Source organism: Suricata suricatta, chromosome X (assembly GCF_006229205.1).
Source record: "Suricata suricatta isolate VVHF042 chromosome X, meerkat_22Aug2017_6uvM2_HiC, whole genome shotgun sequence".
Lineage (NCBI taxonomy): Eukaryota > Metazoa > Chordata > Mammalia > Carnivora > Herpestidae > Suricata > Suricata suricatta.
In genome coordinates, this window is record NC_043717.1 from 68321272 (window position 1) to 68340194 (window position 18923).

An 18923-nucleotide genomic window follows, 5' to 3' on the forward strand; every position below is an offset into this window, starting at 1 on the left:
TATCTCTCATCTGTTAACATTTGTTTCAAAAGCTTTTCCCCAAAATGTTCTCTAAACATTTAGAAGTTTTTAAAAAACCTCCACTGTGGAAAATTTTATTGAAGGAAATGACGGCTTAAGTGGGAATGGAAGAAAACGGAGACACCAGTGGGGTAGTCACTTTGGCAACAAGATACACATTTAAAAGAAAACTTCGTGACGTGGTCTAGTTTTCTGCCAGGTGAAGTAAAACCGTACCTGTGGGATTTATCTGAACTTTTAAATCTGAAGTCCACTGATAAAACCCAAGTTTCCTCTTCACAGGCAGGAGCTGTGTGATTATGCAGTCAGGAATACAGGCCATCCCTTGTCCCAGTGAGGCAATAGAGATGGTATAAAAACGAGGTCCACCGATCTCCTGCAGGTTCACCATTGCCACAGCCCAAGCTAATTCTGAGAGTGGGCGTTCCCACACCTCAATATTGTCTTCCTGAAAAGTAAGCCAAGAAAATGGTGTGCTAAGTTTGGTGACTAGCAAGAAGCTGCCTTGTTAGTAGTGGCATTCAGTATTATTGTCAGAACTATTGAGCACTTTCCTATAGCATGTTTTGGAAATAAAGTAAGGGTTAGAAAAAAAGAGCCTCATTGCTGATTAGAATATGAAGATTAAAAGCAAATATTCTCAAAAGATCAGTGCACATCTTCTTAAGTAACAGATTTAGGCCCAGGACAGACATGGCACTTAGGCATAAAGCCATTCCATCTTTATATACAAAATAGACATTTGGATGAACTATAAACTAGAAGGCAGAGAATATGATCCTGGCCAATTCCTATTTTCTCCCATAGAAGATTATTTACTAACCTTTCTAAGTCGGTACCCCTGCTTGCCTAAGGGGTCTTGGTTGATGGCAATTACATCCTTATCCTGAAGGAGGGCTTTGGCCTGAGGGCTGATGTATCGGAGGTCATTGGACATGAGTAATGGAGCTGCCATAATAGCCCACAGGGCCATTTGAGTTACCTGTTGATCCCAGCTAAGGCCAAAGTTACCGATCACTAACTGGGACAAAGAAGAACAAGAATTTAAATAAGAAAATGAAACATTTTAAAAGTCACCTAGATGAATGGATCAAGAAGATGTGGTGTATATATATATATATATATATATATATATATACATATACATACATATACATATATATACATATATACATACATACAATGGAGTATTAGATGGCAATGAGAAAGAATGAAATCTGGCCATTTGTATCAACGTGGATGGACCTCGAGGGTGTCATGCTAAGCGAAATAAGTCAGGCGGAGAAAGACAGATACCATATGTTTGCACTCATAGGTCTAACAAGAGAACAGGAAAAACCTAACAGGACCATAGGGAAGGGAAGGGGGAAAGAGAGTTGGGGAGAGAGAGGGACACAAACCATGAGAGACTACTGAATACTGAAAACGAACCGAGGACTGAAGGGGGAGGGGGAAGGGTGTGATGGTCATGGAGGGGGGCACTTGTGGGGAGAAGCACTGGGTGTTATATGGAAACTAATTTGACGATAAACTATTATAAGTTAAAAAACAAAATGAAAGAGAAAAAAAAAGATTTTTTGTATTCTGGCAGAATGCAACAAGACCGAGGAGAAATAGCATTTAATTGGCCAAAGCAAATTCTATGCTTGATTTCAATGGAGCAATAAATGTAATCCTAACCCAGAGAGGGACAGAAAATATTTTGGAAATAAATACAAAATATCACATTAAAAAAAAAGTCGCCTAGACACAGAGAAGCCACTTTCTACGGCAACCTGCTCTGAGTAGTCCTCTCAGGTAAAGCCTGCTTCCAGGAACTTTTCCTTCTGCTTTACCTTCAAAGTCAAGTTGGCAACAGGCCCCCTGCAGGGGATTGGACAAGGGGGGGGCTCAGATTCTTACCATATCTGGGTCATTCCAACCTCCTGGTCCTGCGATATCAACAATTCTCTTCTGGTTAGAAGATGTCCAGTCCAAGATATTCTTTATACTTTGCCAAGAATCACAAACATCATCAAAATTTCTCCAGTGATTGCAGTACTGTCGGATTGCTGTGTAATTGGGCTATGAAAACAAACATAACTCTTCTGTTTACCTCTACTAACATTCTTGCAAGATGAAAACAGTCAAGTTTAAAGGAGGCACCTGTAGTCTTTAGTTTACAGATTAAAGGTCTCTAAGAGGAGAGCTAAAATCCCTATTACAATAGAATTTTTTTGTAAGAAGTTTGCTTCAGAAACAGGACATATAATTTAAAATCCCTACTTAAAATGGCTTTAACATAGTTTATACTGGAAATATACCAAATGGTAACTAAGTATTGGCATTATGGAAAGCTTTTAATTTTTTTTTCACAACTTACTATATTTTCACACTTTCCTAAAATAGACATACATCACTTTTGTAATAATAACTAAAATGATCTTTATAAGTAAAAAGCTGCACAATTACATAGGACATACAAACTCAGGATTAGGCAATCTGAATCCTAGGCATATAATTTGTTAAAGGAATGAATAAAAGTTTATAGATAGGGAGGTAGAGTATGTACCAGAGGTTTATGATGTTGAAAAGAGGGGAGAGAATATTTTACAGGATTAGAATAACAGAGATTCATTCTATAAGTAATTATTCAACACTTACCATGAACTAGGGATACAGTGATAAAGTCAGACAAGGTCCCTGCCCTCCTGGAGCTTACATTCTAGTGGGGAAGACAGACAATAAGCCAGTCAACAATAATTTCATACAGTGCTAAGCTCTTAGAAGGAAATTCAGCAGATCAATGTGATAAAGAATAAATGGATAGAGGGCTATTTTAGAGTCAAGAGGGGTGTCTGAATATGTGCCATTTGATTTGAGACTTCAATGTTAAGAAGGAGCCATCAATTTAAAAATCTTAGAGAAAGAATGTACCAGGCAGAAAGCAAAATGCAAGTATAGAGTCCCTGAGGCAGGAGTAGGCTCGGGTGTTTGAGAGACAGGAGGAAAGCCCAGTATAGTCATGGAAAGAGTGATGGGAGGTTGGAGATAGGCTAGGGCCAGATCAACAGAGTCTGATTTTATTCCAAGCGCAATGGGAAGCCAGTTAAGGGTTTTAAGCAGGGGAGTACTATGATTTACATTTTAACAAGATCACTCTCGTGCTACTTGGAAAATGGATAGGGGTAGGAGGACAGGGGAAGCAGACCAGGCTGATGATGCAGTCTGGATAGAGATGATGGTGGCTTGGAGGACCAGGGTGGATGCAACAGAGATAGAAAGAAGTGGGCTGGTTTAGGATGTACTTTGTAGACAATACTGATAGGATTGCAGGTGGACAGGTAGTGAGCTGTGAGGCAAAGGGAAGACTCAAAGATGACTGATTTCCCAGGTGATGGTAGCTTAGACTCCATTTACAGCTGTGGAGATGGTGAGAACTGGTGGATCCTGAGAGAGATGGTAGGATAAGACTGTCAAGTAAGGCTGGACTTTGAAGGAGACCCTTTCTCTCCTCTGTTCTCAAGTTCTGAAAATCTATGTGCAAGGCTCGTTTGCATTCTGGGCTCACTAGCTCACCTCATGAAACCTCCACATATAAAGGGGCCACTCACAGGAATACACAATGCTTCTGCCAGTCCTGTTCAGGGCCAAGGACATGTGCTTATAACCTGCATGAGAAAACAAGGGGTAATTAAGGGCAGGAAGGAAATTTCCAGCTGGCACTGTGTTATTTTTTAAAAGGAGGCTGCCTAGAATGGCTGTGCTAATATTTTAAACCAACAGCAGAGAGAGGTGGCTGCTCTGTGATTCAAATTCTGTTTAGAACTTCCCAGACTACTGGGATTCTTCTGAGAAGGTAGTATGGATGGTGCATATACTGAGGAAAGGCAGGAATGAAGATGTTCTTCTGTGACTGACATTCTTGATGCTTTTCCCCAAGTGATGTTATGAAGAGTTACAATTAATATGTGTAATGAATTCAGAGCACTTCTGAATGAGATGTGCACAGTATTAGCCATGACTAGGCATGCATGCATTTTACATGCATGAACGCATGGACAAACTGAAGGGAAGAGGTAGGAGTTCTGGCACATTGAGAATAATTATTTCCAGTATTGTGGCTGAGCATTTAAAATGTGAAGATTAGCTCTTTGGATGTTCCAGTTGCCCTGGCCTCCAAGTTCCTTCTTTTGCTCATGGCTAAATCTCTTGAATGAAACATACCATTTTCCAAATGTTCAATGCTGTCACAGTGACAACCATCAAATTTTAGCAGGTCTACTCCCCAGTCAGCAAAGGTCTTGGCATCAATGTCGTAGTATCCAAAACTCCCAGGGAAGCCTGCACAGGTTTTATTTCCAACATCTGCATAAATTCCCAGCTTCAGTCCTTTGCTATGGACCTGAAATGAGAGAAAAAGATCACCACAATAGAAGGGGAATTATGAAGCAGAGAGAATCACTCTAGGTTAGGGGCAGAGACAAGCATACTTCACCATGTATCAGGGTTTTTTTTTTTTTACAAGCTCTCAAAATTATCCAGATGAGTTAGTTGGGAGACAAAGTCTCTAATTCTGCTGAGTTTAAACCTATATGTGTAATCTATAACACAGAACTAAAGGGAAAGCTATCAGTCACTCTAATCTCTCTCTGATGGGATCCTAAAAGTTACCTTTCCAGGGCAATGATACAATTATCTGGACAAACACTCTCACCATGACCATACCTTAGGCTCCTCTGTGCTCTCTTCTCAAGTAGGCCTCATGCTGTTTCAGCAAGAATCCTGCTAAGTCATTCCCCTACTCTTGATAGCTGATCAAGTTCCTCACCCTTGATGTCTAAGTCCTTGACCCGCCTTAAGTAAGAATCCTCTCGCCCTTAATGTCTCCTCTTGGTAATTTTCTATCCACTGACCTCCTCAAGTCTGCTCACAGACTATAAAACCCCACTTGTCTTTCTTATATTTGGAATTGAGCTTGACTATTGAATAATACTGAATAAATCTATCTTCATTGCCTTTAACTTGTGTCCAACTCTATTATACCTTAATTTCCTGAATATATTCCTTCTATCTTATAAAATTCTAGTTTCTAGTACAATTGCAATAGCTCCTCAAAGCTTACATGAAAATAATTACACACATGTCAAGAACCAAGTTCCTTTTTCCTCCTACAGAATTCAGTGGTTTCGGCAAAAGGAGAACTTCTTCAAGATAGGCCTCAAGACCTATTCCAAAACAAGGATCTGCTGATGGAGTGAAAATTCCACCTGATATCCCTTACAATTTGATATTCACATGACAGCAGCTATTTTACTTTCTAATTCTTTCTGAACAAGTTTCAGTACAGAAGTGCTTTCAATCTCCTTAATGAAAGAATTATCCATAGACTCACATAATTAGCAAGGCCTTGGATCCCACTAGGAAAACGTTTAGGGTCTGCCTGAAGTCTGCCTTTTGAATCTCTTTTGGGAGCCATCCAACAGTCATCAATGCAGAGGTACTCATAACCTACATCCTTCCAGCCATCTGACTCCATGAGTTCTGCCATCTGCATGAAGAGCTTCTCGCTGAAACAGAAAAGGCAAGAATCACTGCAATTCACTAAACAAATGATTAGGCATCCATCTTAGGGGTTTGCAATTTTTTTTCAACCCAGTAAGAGTTCAGTAGTAATCACAGTTAGCGCAAGGTAAAATGGACTGTGTTTTTTTTTTCTCCTCCCCGCCCAAGTACTTCCACCCTAAAAACCTCAAACAATTAGGCATGAGAAATACATGAAATTGAAAAGGCTATTAGAACTAAGAAAAGGGGCACGTGGGTGGCTCAATGAGTTAAGCATCAGGGTCCTGATTTTGGTTCAGCTTATGATCTCACAGTTCATAAGTTCGAGCCCCATTGGGCTCTGTGCTGACAAGCACTGAGCGGAGTGTGCTAGTGTGTATCTCTCTGCCCCTCCTTGCTAGCTCTTCCTAAAACAAACAAACAAACAAACAAAAAAAAAACACATTTAGAACTAAGAAGAAAGTTCAGTAAAGTAAGACACTACAAAATAAATATAATCAACAACTTCCTTCAATATTAAAAATAACCTATTTGGAGAAAAAGATACCATTTACAAGAGCAACCAAAAAAAAAAAAACAAACCCAACAGGAAAACCTAAAATACCTAGAGATAAAATGAACACATGTGCAGAATCCATATGAATAAAGGAATGATGTTCAAATGATTTGAGTAAGTGGAGAGATATTATTTTGCTCTGGGATAAGAAAACTCAATTTTAAAACACACCTTTATACGTTTAATAAACTCTGAACAAACCCCAAAAGGACTTTTTAAGGAGCTTGGCAACATGATCCAAATGTTCACCAAGAGATTAAACACATGAACATTCTACAAAAGATAAATGAAGCTGGTATAGTACCAGTAGCATTAGGATGCACAAACCAATGGAATTAAAGGCAAAGTTCAGAAAGAAATACTTCCAGCCATCTGGTACCATGGAATTTACTATATATTAAGTGTGGAATTCCTTATAGGAAAATAAAGTCCAGATAGATTAAAGATTTTAATATTTTTAAAATCCACTAAAAATACTACTAGAAAATGGAGGTAACTATATTATGTCCAGGTAGGTAAAGACTTTCTCCTCATGATACCAGAGCCAGAAATAATAAAAGAAATAAATTGCTGTCTGATATGTTCATACCAAACCAACATAAGTCAGAACCACCACCATATTCACAATGTATTGACAGACCAAACGTACGTAAAACTCCAAAGCCAAACCCAAAATATTTCACTTAAAAAACAGTCAATGGGGATCCTGGGTGGCTCAGTCGGTTAAGTGTCTGGCTTTGGCTCAGGTCATGATCTCGTGGTTTGTGGGTTCGAGCCCTCCCCACCCCCCGGCGTCGGGCTCTGTGCTGGCGGCTAGCTCAGAGCCTGGAACCTGCTTCAGATTCTGTCTCCCTCTCTCTCTCTTTGACCCTCCCCCGCTCACGCGGTCTCTCTCTGTCTCTCAAAAATAAATAAATAAATTTAAAAAATTTTAAAAAAGAGTATGATAATTAAGAAAAAAACAGTCAATGGAAATAAAAACACCTACCTGATTGGCAATGTTTTAAAAAAAATTTTTTTACATTATTTTTGAGAGAGAGCGTGAACGGGGGAGGGACAGAGAGTGAGAGAAGGATACACAGAATCCCAAGCAGACTCCAGGCTCCGAGTAAACTGTCAGCGCGGCTCAAACCCATGAACCGCAAGATCTTGACCTGAGCCAAAGTCAAACGCTCAAACAACTGAGCCATCCAGGCTCCCCGGCAATGTTTTAAAAGATTGACAAAAATGGAGTGTTGGACACACTGTGGGGAAACAGACATTCATCATACTGTTCTTGGGAATGTGCATTTGTTAAACTTCTGGAGAGGACAGTTTGGTTCATAACAAAATGAGTATACATTTGTATCCAGTAATTACATTTCTAAGGAAAGAGTCTTATGATGTACAGGAATGGTTAACACAGCTTCACAATAATAAAAAAAAATTGAAGAGCCTGACTAGATATCAACAGGAGATTGATTAAATAAATTATAGTACATACATACAATTTGCAGTTGTAAAGCATGTATTCTGTGCCAGGAAAACTTTATTTTCATTATGCTCTACTATCTACATTTTTTTTGCAAACATCATGCATGAGTTTTATTATCAGATATAAAAATAAAACAATCAGTCTGGTGGTGGGAACATAAAGTGGTGCAGCCACTGTGGCAAACTGTACAGAGGTTTCTCAAAAAAAAATTACAAATAGAACTACGTTATGACCCAGCAATCCCACTTCTGGGTATTTATAATAAAAAAACACCTAAAATCAGGATCTTGAACAGATATATGCATTCTCATGTTACTGCAGCATGATTTCCAAGAGCCAAGAGATGCAAATAACCTGAAGCAATGACTGGATCAAGAAAATGTGGTGTGTACATATGCAATGGAATATTTTTCAGCCTTAAAGAAAAAAGGAAATCCTGCCACATGCAACAACATGCGTGAGCGTTGAGGACATTCTGGGAAGTGAAATAAGCCAGCCACAGAAGGTCCAGCCCTGTGTGAGGCACCTGAACTGGTCACACTCAGAGAGACAGTAGAATGTTGATTCCCAGGGGCTGTGGGGAGGAGGGAAAAGTGAGCAGCTGTTCAACTCGTATCGGGTTTCAGTTTTACAAGAAGAGAGTTCTGGAAATGTGCCGTACAACAGGTGCCTACACATGACAGCACTGTACTGCATGCTTAAAAACTTGTTAAGAGGGTAGCTCTCGTGCTGAGTGTTCTTTCCACAATAAAAAAAAGTAATTCCCTATTTAAAAATAAAACAATCAGTACTGGGGAAAAAAGGAAAAGACAAAAAGAAATATATGACGGTAACTGCACTCAGTATCAAGCTACCATAGCTTTGAACTGTGTGAGCATCTGTGATTTATCTCCATTTATTTTGTGCATCAAAGCCAATAGAGGTTATTTTTGGGGTTTGGGAACACTCAAAAATTTTCCATATAAATTAGTGGTAATTGCTTCATTACTTTAAGTCATTTCGGCTTATGGAAGACTTTACTTCCAGATAGTGGGGGAAACCTTTATAAAGCTCTTCCAGGTCAACCTTAGAGCCGGATCCCACATTCTAGGGAGAGGGAGTGAGGAGATCTGAGACTCCACGGTTTCTCTAAACTCCCTCCAGTTACAGCCAAGGAACTCCTGATCCAAAAAAGGAGAAGTTGCACGTGTTAATCTGTCTCGCCTCCTCGCCCCAGCTGTGCTCACTACTAGTACCTGGCAGAGAGGCAGTTCAGAAGAAGGGTCTGGGGGCGCCTGGGTGGCTCAGTCGGTTAAGCCTCCGGCTTCGGCTCAGGTCAGATCTCACGTTCGTGGGTTCGAGCCCTGCGTCAGGCTCTCTGCTGACAGCTAGCTCAGAGCCTGGAGCCTGCTTCCGGTTCTGTATCTCCTTCTCTCTCTGCCCCTCCCCCTCTCGTGCTCGGTCTCTCTCTCTCTCTGTATCAAAAATAAGTAAAAATATTTTAAAAAAATAAAAAAAAAACCCAGAAGAAGGGTCTGAACAGAAATGTATGGCGAATGGATAAAGTCCCTAGTTGGGTGATGAGGCACACAGACACGAGAAGCAGGGGCTGCTGACCCGACTTCCACAACAGGAGGGGTCACGTGGCAACATAAGTTTAGGGGTAGTTGCCATCCAGGGAAGCCTGCTGGAGATAAAAACAACACAGCAGCAGTAAGGGAGCTCTCACTCGGGTTCAAATATTCCCTCTGAGACCTTCTATCTCGCCAAAGAGACAGACAAACACATGGAAAGGCGAGCGCAAGGGGGTACTCAGTATCTCTGATACCTGACACAGGAATCTGGCTCTTCTTGGCAGTCAACATTGCACATGAAGCGCTCCCAATGCAGCCAGCCCATAGTAGGAGTCATCGCCAAGCCATTGTCCAGGGCCCTGGCCCCAGGTAAGCTCCAGACAATCAAGGCCAGGAAGTGAAGCGCCAGCAGGAAGCCCGGCTGCTGGATTCCCCTCTCACGCTTCATCGCCACGGTAATGCAGTACAAATTTCCATCGGTAACCTGGGCTTTTAAGCTTAACCTTAGGGGCGGACCAATCCCCGGTGAGTTATTAAACAATGACGTCATTGTTTCTCGGGCAACTGAGACGGTTATCCCCAGAGGCGGGCCAATGATCAGTCATGTAAGTCGTACCACGACCAGTAACACTCTTCGTTTCTCGATATTGGCCCGCCCTATTTCCATACCAGAAGGAAGTGCGGCACTTTAGAGATTCCCGAGTTTAAGCCGAGAGTTGCTCACGTGACCGAGATCTCACATGACGTAGGCGATCACGTGATCACTCGCTTACGTGAGCAGAAGTAGTTCTGGTCGTCGTCTACCGTCTCGCTATAACCGTTTGAGGGAAGAAGGAGGAAAATTATCCGGTATCGTTAGAGGTTGGTGTGTGGGTGGGAACTGGGGACCCGAGGGTGGTGATGATGAAGACCAAAGCAGGATCGGCGGGCCACCTCCGCTTTTCTCGTTCCCTGCTTTCCCCTCCCCCTCTCCCCCCTCCCCCCCTTCTCAGTGCCGGGAAGCCGCCTTTGCTGCGCCTGGTGGGGAAATGGTGGACGTTGGTGACTGTCTGTGTTTTTGTAAATCTGTCTGTCTGGGTGGGTCTCAGGGGACCCTTACGAGAAACCGTAAGGTGAAAACGCTTGAAAACCACGTCCCTGGAATTAGGAAAAACAAATTATTCAGACCAGTGGCCGAAGTGCTGGTCCATCCATTCAGACACTCAGTCCCACTGATTTGTCTGTAGAGGGAGGCACCAAGTGAATTCTCTCTGTAGAGTCACATCTAGGCAGATGCTGTATGCCTGAAAGAGGCGCCCAATAGATGTTTTTACTGAATTGAATATTTAAATAACGTTCATTTCCCCCCCTTAAAACAACAATCTACCTGTTCAGTTTTGGACGTTCAGAAAATAACAGTGTACTATAAATTTAAAAAAATACACATAATTCATCACCAGGAAACTCAGCATTTGGGTGTATAACACACATATAAATACACAATTTCTTAACCCACAAATGGAATCCTGGTTCCTACTTCAGCACCAGAGTCCTGGTGGCCTTCCCAGGACATAAACTAAGGAAACGGAATCTCCCTGCCACTACAGAGGGATATTAATGTCTAGAGTGCTACAGGGACATGAAATGGGATTGGACAACCAAGAGATAAGGCATGCAAAAAACCAGTCCATAAATATGTCACTCAAACCTAAAGATGGTTTATAGGGAGACTGTTATTTGCAGATGCAGTGTGCCAGGCATATGATAGCCAATTAGTAAATGTTTGATGAATCCTCAGTGTAGTTTTATGGCAGTTATTACACTTTGTACTTTCTTTCCAAGAGGCCCAGTGTTTCCAGACCAAGTCAGATGCGGCATCCACATATACAAAATTAGAAAATTGTATAATACTGCTATAGCAAATCCCAGAAAAGCAAACACTTAAATGTTATTTTTGCTGAAATAAAATTAATCCCTACAGAAAATTAAGACTGCACAAGAGATTGAAAAGATTGAAAAGAACCTGCCACTGAGAGCAATCACTATTAACGTTCAACATATTCTTGATGTATATATATTTTCTAACATTTTTTGTTCTAATTACAGTGGTTTTTAAAAATTAAAACTATATGGAAGTATATTGGTTAAAAAGTCAAAAACCACTTCACTCTAACCTCCAGTTTGTTTTCTCAAAAAACAGATTTGTATTTTATGCTTTCAGATCTTCTGTGCATTTTAGTACATATATACCTGCATGCTTATATTTTAAAATAGGATCATACTATGCATATCCTTTTATTTAATACACTTTGAAAATCTTCTTAGGACAGAAGCAGTTTTTTCTTTTAAAAACATTTTTTAAAATGTTTTATTTATTTTTGAGAGAGAGAGAGAGAAAGAGAGACGGCATGAGCAGGGGAGGGTCAGAGAGAGAGGGAGACACAGTACCTGAAGCAGGCTCCAGGCTCTGAGCTAGCTGTCAGCACAGAGCCTGCCGCGGGGATCAGACCCACAACCGTGAGATCATGACCTGAGCCAAAGCCAGGCGCTCAACCGACTGAGCCACCCAGGCGTCTAGAGGCAGTTTTTTCTTAACAGCTGCATAGGATTCCATTTTAAGGATAAAGTATATACTGTAATTCATTCAGCCATCATCCTATCGATCAATAGTTAAGTTTCTAATTTTCTGCCATTACTAACAGTGCTGCAGTGAACATTTGTGAGTATTTCTGTTGACCAGGTTCCTGGAAGGAATTTTAGCATGGTCAAAGGATATATGAACATATATATTTTTTTACATGGTTGAGACTATAAACCAACTGTGATCTTGGTTTGCTTAAGATTATAGCATATGTAGTTCTTCATGTTATTAAGTATTTGTATAATTTTCAAATTAAGCGTGTAATATTCTATCTTAATAAAGTATCTTTTGAAGGATATGTAGCTCCATAAATCTTTGTCTGAAATTTCAGATCATCTCTTTAGGGCACATACTCTGAAATGGATTTACTGTATTAAAAGGTGTGATACATGCTTCCAAGTTGCTTTCCAGAAATACTGTGTGTTCTTTTCACTCCTCTAGCAGTGTTTGCAGACCCTGAATATTACCATTGACTTATCCTCACTGTTTAATTTTCAGTCTTGGTGGGTGAAAAATGTTGGTTAATTCTGGCTTTAACTTGCATTTCTGATGATTGATGAGGTTTGAACATTTCCCAGACAACTCTCCTGTATCCTCACGTCTGTATTTTCCCTGTATTTAATCTGTTACCAAGTCCTGCAGATTCCACTGATTTGAATGCATAGATCACCTCCTTCCTCTCTTTCTTTAAAAGGGCTGCTGCATTAGGTGAATCCATTATGTCTCAAAGAGACTGGGGTTCTAACTGATCTTGCTAGTGCCACCCCACCCCCCTCTGAAGTTCCACTCTGTTGCCAGGGTGATCTGTTTGAAAGGGCTTTGATTATGTCACTTCCCTTCCTTTCCCTCCCCTCATTCCCCTGTTTAAAACCTTTTGAAGGTCTTTCTCATTTGTCCATCAAATAATGCCTTTAAGATATGATTTCTACCTTCCAGTCTTAATGTCTTGCCTCATCCTATTTTATGCTCCGTTGTAACTTTTAAAATTCATTTATGGATCCATGAACTGGTTAGTCTATTTTATTTAACAATTCTGTGCCAACTGTTAGAATTGACCAAGCTGTCCCTGCTTTATGTATCTTTTACTCTGAACAGGATTCTGTCATAGCATGGATAATGTTTATGTGTCTTTTTGTCTTTAGTAAAGATGTATAATGCTCCTCTAGGACCATAAACCCTCTCTGGGCTTACTGACTTTTGTATCCTGAAGCCAAGTACTGGACTTGGCAACTGAAAAATATAAAATGAATGTGTGGATTACCCATAATGTCTTTTTTCCATTTATCTCTTAGGCCTTAATATTTCCCTGATTTTATTAATTGGCATGAATTCTTTATATAATAAGGATATTCATGTATTGGTGTAAGTATCTTCTCAAAGTGTATTGTCTTTTAATTCTGTTTTAGTTTACCTTTGATGTAATTAGGTTTCTCATTTTTATGTAATCAGGCATAGCCATCTTGTATTTGTTCACATCTTCCAGTGAGATTGTTGCTGTTCATTATTTTATGCTTTTATTTTCTATGATGTTAATATATGCTGAATGTGGAAAACTTAGAACATACAGAAATGTCCAAAGAAAATAGTTTTTTAAAATAAAAAGCTCACATAATCCTACTTCCCAGAAATAACCACTATTAATGATATCCAACAAATAAATAGGCATGGAGTAAATAATTGTTGGATGAATGAAATAAAAATTTGATGCGGTCTTTTTATTTATATAAATGTTTTAGAAGAAACTATCAGTGTAATTGAGTTTTATATTAATTTGCTTTTTTCTCTTACTGTTTTGTGAACATTTTTCCATGACAATAATCTTCTAATTTTTTTCAGTTACATCAAAATCATATTGAGCCAAGCTTGCCACCAAGATCCCAACAGTCACCATGATGCTGAGCACGGAAGGCAGGGAGGGGTTCGTGGTGAAGGTCAGGGGCCTACCCTGGTCCTGCTCAGCTGATGAAGTGATGCGTTTCTTCTCTGATTGTAAAATCCAAAATGGCACATCAGGTATTCGTTTCATCTACACCAGAGAAGGCAGACCAAGTGGTGAAGCGTTTGTCGAACTTGAATCTGAAGATGAAGTGAAATTGGCTTTGAAGAAGGACAGAGAAACCATGGGACACAGATATGTTGAAGTATTCAAGTCCAACAGTGTTGAAATGGATTGGGTGTTGAAGCATACAGGTCCGAATAGTCCTGACACTGCCAACGATGGCTTCGTCCGGCTTAGAGGACTCCCATTTGGCTGTAGCAAGGAAGAGATTGTTCAGTTCTTTTCAGGGTTGGAAATTGTGCCAAATGGGATGACACTGCCGGTGGACTTTCAGGGGAGGAGCACAGGGGAAGCCTTTGTGCAATTTGCTTCACAGGAGATAGCTGAAAAGGCCTTAAAGAAACACAAGGAAAGAATAGGGCACAGGTACATTGAAATTTTCAAGAGTAGCAGAGCTGAGGTCCGAACCCACTATGATCCCCCTCGCAAGCTCATGGCTATGCAGCGGCCAGGTCCCTATGATAGGCCAGGGGCTGGCAGAGGGTATAATAGCATTGGCAGAGGGGCTGGGTTTGAAAGGATGAGACGTGGTGCCTATGGTGGAGGGTATGGAGGCTATGATGACTATGGTGGCTATAATGATGGGTATGGCTTTGGATCCGATAGATTTGGAAGAGACCTCAATTACTGTTTTTCAGGAATGTCTGATCATAGATATGGAGACGGTGGGTCCAGTTTCCAGAGCACCACAGGGCACTGTGTACACATGAGGGGATTACCTTACAGAGCTACTGAGAATGATATTTACAATTTTTTCTCACCTCTTAACCCCATGAGAGTGCACATTGAAATTGGACCCGATGGCCGAGTTACTGGTGAGGCAGATGTTGAATTTGCTACTCATGAAGATGCTGTGGCAGCTATGGCAAAAGACAAAGCTAATATGCAACACAGATATGTGGAGCTCTTCTTGAATTCTACTGCAGGAACGAGTGGGGGCGCTTATGATCACAGCTATGTAGAGCTCTTTTTGAATTCTACAGCGGGGGCAAGTGGTGGTGCTTATGGTAGTCAAATGATGGGAGGGATGGGCTTATCCAACCAGTCTAGTTATGGGGGTCCTACAAGCCAGCAGCTAAGTGGTGGCTATGGAGGTGGTTATGGTGGTCAGAGCAGTATGAGTGGATATGACCAAGTTCTGCAGGAAAACTCCAGTGACTATCAGTCAAACCTCGCTTAAGTAAAGAACAACACTGAACAGCTGTTACAGAAATAAAAGCTGTGCATTTATGGGAGTTGTAGAATGGGAGGGATGTCTAGCATATCCAATGTGATTGGTAATTGGGAAATATCATTGATTCTGATTACTCTTGGCCAGCTTTCTTTCTTTCTTTTCTTTCTTTTTTTCTTTCTTTCTTTCCTTTTTTTAAAACAAATTAACAGTTTCGAATTACAGGCTTGTGATTCATGCTTACTGTAAAGTGGAAGTTAAGGTTTTAAAACTTCAAGCTCAGTAATTTTGAACACTGAAGCATTCACCTAGGATGTAATAACAACGTTCAGTATTGACCATAACTGTTAAAACAACTTTCAGCTTTCCTCAAGTTAGTTATGTTATAGGTGTGTACCTAAGCAGTAAGCGTATTTAGGTTAAAGCAGTTTCACTTATGTTAAATGTTGCTCTTATACCACAGTACACTGAAAACTTTGGATGCATGTTGAGAAACATGCTTTTCTGTAAAATTCAAATATAGGAGCTGTGTCTGCGATTCAAAGTGAAAACATTTGGCATGTTTGTTAATTCTAGCTTTTTGGTTTAATATGCTGTAAGGCACTTGAGTGTACACTTTTACTTTTTTTTTAAGATCTGGGACAATTTTGAGATGTAATACCAATACTTAGGAGTTAGGTCATGTCATTTGTATGAGATTATGAGGATTTGATTTAAATCTTTCCTTGTATTGTGATTTCCATTAGATGTATTGTACTAAGTGAAACTTGTTAAATAAATCTTCCTTTTAAAAATGGAAAAATCTTGTACAGCTTGATTTTTTTTTAAAAAAATGTTTAATCTCTATACCCAAAGTGGGACTTGAACTCATGGCCCCAACATCAAGAGTCACATGGCCTCTGATTGAGCCAGCTGGGCGCCCCCAGCTTGATTTTTTTTTTAATGCTCTATCATGAAATTTTTCTTTTGTATTGAAATTTAAATTGTTTTTAAATTTTTATAAACTTGTATTAGCATCTTTATACATACATTGTTATATTACTAATTTTCTAGGATATATTCTTAGAAGTGGAATTGCTGAGTCAAACATACAAACATTTTTAAGGCTTTTGATTTGCATTATCAGAAAGATTATGGTACTTTGTGTTTGTACCAGGAGTGTATGTCCCCCTCACTCCCATAGACTTCTTAATGATACATATTATTCTTGGTCTTGGCTAATTTGTTAGTTGAAAATGGTACCCCATTGCTATTTTATCTTTTTTAAGTTTTATATTTGAGAAAGAAAGTGCAAGCGGGGGAGGGACAGAGAGAGGGAGACAGGATCTGATGCAAGCTCTGCACTGACAGCAGAGAGCCTGATGCAGGGCTGCAACTCACCAACTGAGATCATGACCTGAGCCGAAGTGGGATGCTTAATTGACTGAGCCACCCAAACTCTCCTCCCATTGCTATTTTAATTTCTGTTTAATTAATGTTGAGGTGGAGTATTTTTCTGTTTGTTCCTAAATGACTCACCTCCATATCTATAGGACTATGGATCTACTCTGGAGACGATCAAGACAGCATTCTCCAAAATCCAAGAAGTAAAAGCAAATAAATCCCCTTCCTTTTGTTTAATCATAAAAGGAAGATCTAAGGCCAATGTATATGTTTTAAGAAAGAGTTAAGCATATGTTATAGAAATAATTCAGTCTCCTCAATGAATTTATTAATAGCATCTCTAGGGGCACCTGGCTGACTCAGTCGGTTAAGCATCCAACTTTGGCTCAGGTGATCTCGCAGTCTGTGAGTTCAAGCCCCGCATCAGGCTCTGTGCTGACAGCTTAGAGCTTGGAGCCTGCTTTGGATCCTGTGTCTCCATCCCTCTCTGCCCTCCCCTGCTCATGCCATGCTCTGTCTCTCTCAAAAGTAAATAAACACTAAAAAAATTTTTTAAATAATTTTTTAAAAATCTATAAACACCTTTAAGGTTTTGCAAGGCACTTAAAACTTGTTCTTAACCATTGGTTCTCAAACTTTTAGCATGAACCAGAATCCTCTGCAGGGCTTGTTAATACATTGATTACTGGGCCTCCCTCTTAAAATTTCTGAAATTTGGTAATTCTGGAATGGTGCTTAAGAATCTGCTGATGTTGCTGGTCTCATGACCACATTTTGTGACCCATCACAGCTCTCTAATGGCTAAAAGCCCTAAAACAACAGCTTTAAGAGGCAGCTTCCTTCATGATTCCTGATTGTCTTCTTTTACATTCCAATGAGAGTAATTTAAACTTTCTATTAAAACACAGATTGTGTATGATTGTTTACAGCATCTTGCACCTCCAGTGAGGACTTCAAAGGCCTGTGACACCAGAGGCTCTCTTACATTTCTGCATATACAGTAGCTGTTAACAATTACACTTGTCAATGACCTTCAGGCCTGGATGCCCTCAGCTCACTACCAGCTGAACCTGAACTAAAAGTCTTTTTGTGGATCTCTTGACCAACCTGTAAATGGATTGTTATCCTCGCTATGCTTATAGCCTGGGGTCCAGAAAAATGCTCTGAGATGGGAAGCAAACACCAAATTGGTATTACCCGACAATTTTATTCAATGACACTTTTTATTGAGTATCATTTCTACAAAATCATTCACACTGAGGATACAGTGAAAGGTGAATTCTTTGATGACTTCTAATTTCTCTAACAGTAGGTAAGAGAGCAAAAAATCCATTTTGACTCATGTCATACAAAGCCAGTCATTACCATGCCCTCCTAAAGCTCCTTCAGGAAGCCTTTCCCAGAGGGTTCTCAAGTAGGTGTTTTTACTTTCCAGGCTGCTTAGTTAATTTTCCAGAAGATTCTAGAAATATGAGCCAAGATTCTCCAGTTAGCCACTAGATGTCACCAAATGCCAGGAAAGAATTGGTGAGCCCTGAGATCAAAGGTGTTTGCAGCTTCTTGCTAGATAAGGAAACTCCCAAGGTTTAAGGAAGCAGACAACAGAGAGGGACCCTGGAGAAGGCCAGCAGTCAGCACCAGAGGTGTGGAAACCGACAGCAGTACCTGTCAGGGCAGCAGCACAGATGTGCACACATACACACCCCTCTAACTCTCAAATCTAATTCTGTAACACTACCAAGGAGAGTTTGCTGGGAAGTAAAGTGTGAAACCCACCCATAGCCCTCCTGAGCACCAAGCTTGGAGATTCATTTTAGAGCGTACCTGTGAGCTATTTGGCAGGATCAGGCTGAAAGTTTGCAGTCACAGCAATCATATCCTAAGGGGGTCTCCACTGATGGCTTATGCCAGTGGTTTTCAGAGTATGCGTCCAGGACTAGCAGCCTGATCTGGAACTTGTTAGAAATGCAAAGTCTCAGGCCCCTCCCAGACTGACTGAATGGTAAACTCTGGGGTGAGGCCACAAATCTGTTTTTAATAAGCCCTGCACAGAACTATTTGCTTATATAGGTACCCTGTTTTTCACCTATTCATTTATTTTTAAAAACGTTTTTAAATATTTTATTTACTTAGCAAGAGAGCGCATGAGCAGGGGAAGGGTGGAGAGAAGGAGAAAGAGAATCCCAAGCAGGCTCTGCACTGTAAGCTCCATCCCATGAACCATGAGATCATGATTTAAGCTGAAATCAAGAGTCAGATGCTCAAATAACTGAGCCATGCAGGCGCCTTTATTTCTGCATTTATTCATCCAACCATAAAGGAAGTCCCTATACCAGAGACAATCTTATCTGTAAGCATGACACAGCTTCTGTATCCTCCCTCCCAAACTGATATGAAAAAGCATTGCGAATTCACTTACAAATCAAGGTCCTTTTTCCTCAGGGAGAATTCCTAACCTGTCAGCAAAAAGGAAGATTTCTCCAAGAAGGGCCTCGAAGGCTATTGCAAAACCAGACTGCCACTGATGAAATGGGATTCCACT

General features: G+C 40.3%; 2 protein-coding genes across 5 annotated transcripts; one reads left to right on the forward strand and one right to left on the reverse strand.

The window, feature by feature from the left end:
* Positions 1–63: 63 nt before the first annotated feature.
* GLA (galactosidase alpha) lies at positions 64–9713 on the reverse strand. Its single transcript, XM_029929541.1, has 7 exons — positions 9403–9713; positions 5396–5570; positions 4228–4405; positions 3580–3671; positions 1924–2085; positions 845–1042; positions 64–469 (listed from the first exon to the last, which is right to left on the reverse strand). The coding sequence occupies exons 1-7, from the start codon at positions 9696–9698 to the stop codon at positions 206–208; spliced, it is 1365 nt and encodes a 454-aa protein (XP_029785401.1). The 5' UTR covers positions 9699–9713; the 3' UTR covers positions 64–205.
* A 181-nt stretch (positions 9714–9894) lies between these two features.
* Positions 9895–15800, forward strand: HNRNPH2 (heterogeneous nuclear ribonucleoprotein H2). 4 transcript variants are annotated; one of them, XM_029929543.1, is made up of 3 exons: positions 9895–10009; positions 13061–13130; positions 13605–15800. In XM_029929543.1, the coding sequence occupies exon 3, from the start codon at positions 13658–13660 to the stop codon at positions 15005–15007; it is 1350 nt and encodes a 449-aa protein (XP_029785403.1). In that variant the 5' UTR covers positions 9895–10009; positions 13061–13130; positions 13605–13657; the 3' UTR covers positions 15008–15800. The 4 variants fall into 4 exon arrangements, with proteins under 4 accessions (XP_029785403.1, XP_029785402.1, XP_029785404.1 ...); XM_029929545.1 differs by having other exon boundaries at positions 9981–9997; XM_029929542.1 differs by lacking the exon at positions 13061–13130.
* The last annotated feature ends 3123 nt before the right edge of the window (positions 15801–18923 follow it).

What these genes read in the sequence shown, in the direction of transcription:
- HNRNPH2 (XM_029929543.1), top strand. Translation starts at nt 13,658, where the DNA reads ATGATGCTGAGCACGGAAGGCAGGGAGGGGTTCGTGGTGAAGGTCAGG.
- GLA (XM_029929541.1), bottom strand. Translation starts at nt 9,698, where the DNA reads ATGACGTCATTGTTTAATAACTCACCGGGGATTGGTCCGCCCCTAAGG. An exon ending in GAGCCAGATTCCTGTGTCAG is followed by an intron (nt 5,571 to 9,402) that starts GTATCAGAGATA and finishes TTTCTGTTTCAG; the next exon opens with CGAGAAGCTCTTCATGCAGA. An exon ending in ATATGTGGAGGTTTCATGAG is followed by an intron (nt 2,086 to 3,579) that starts GTGAGCTAGTGA and finishes TTGTTTTCATAG; the next exon opens with CCCAATTACACAGCAATCCG.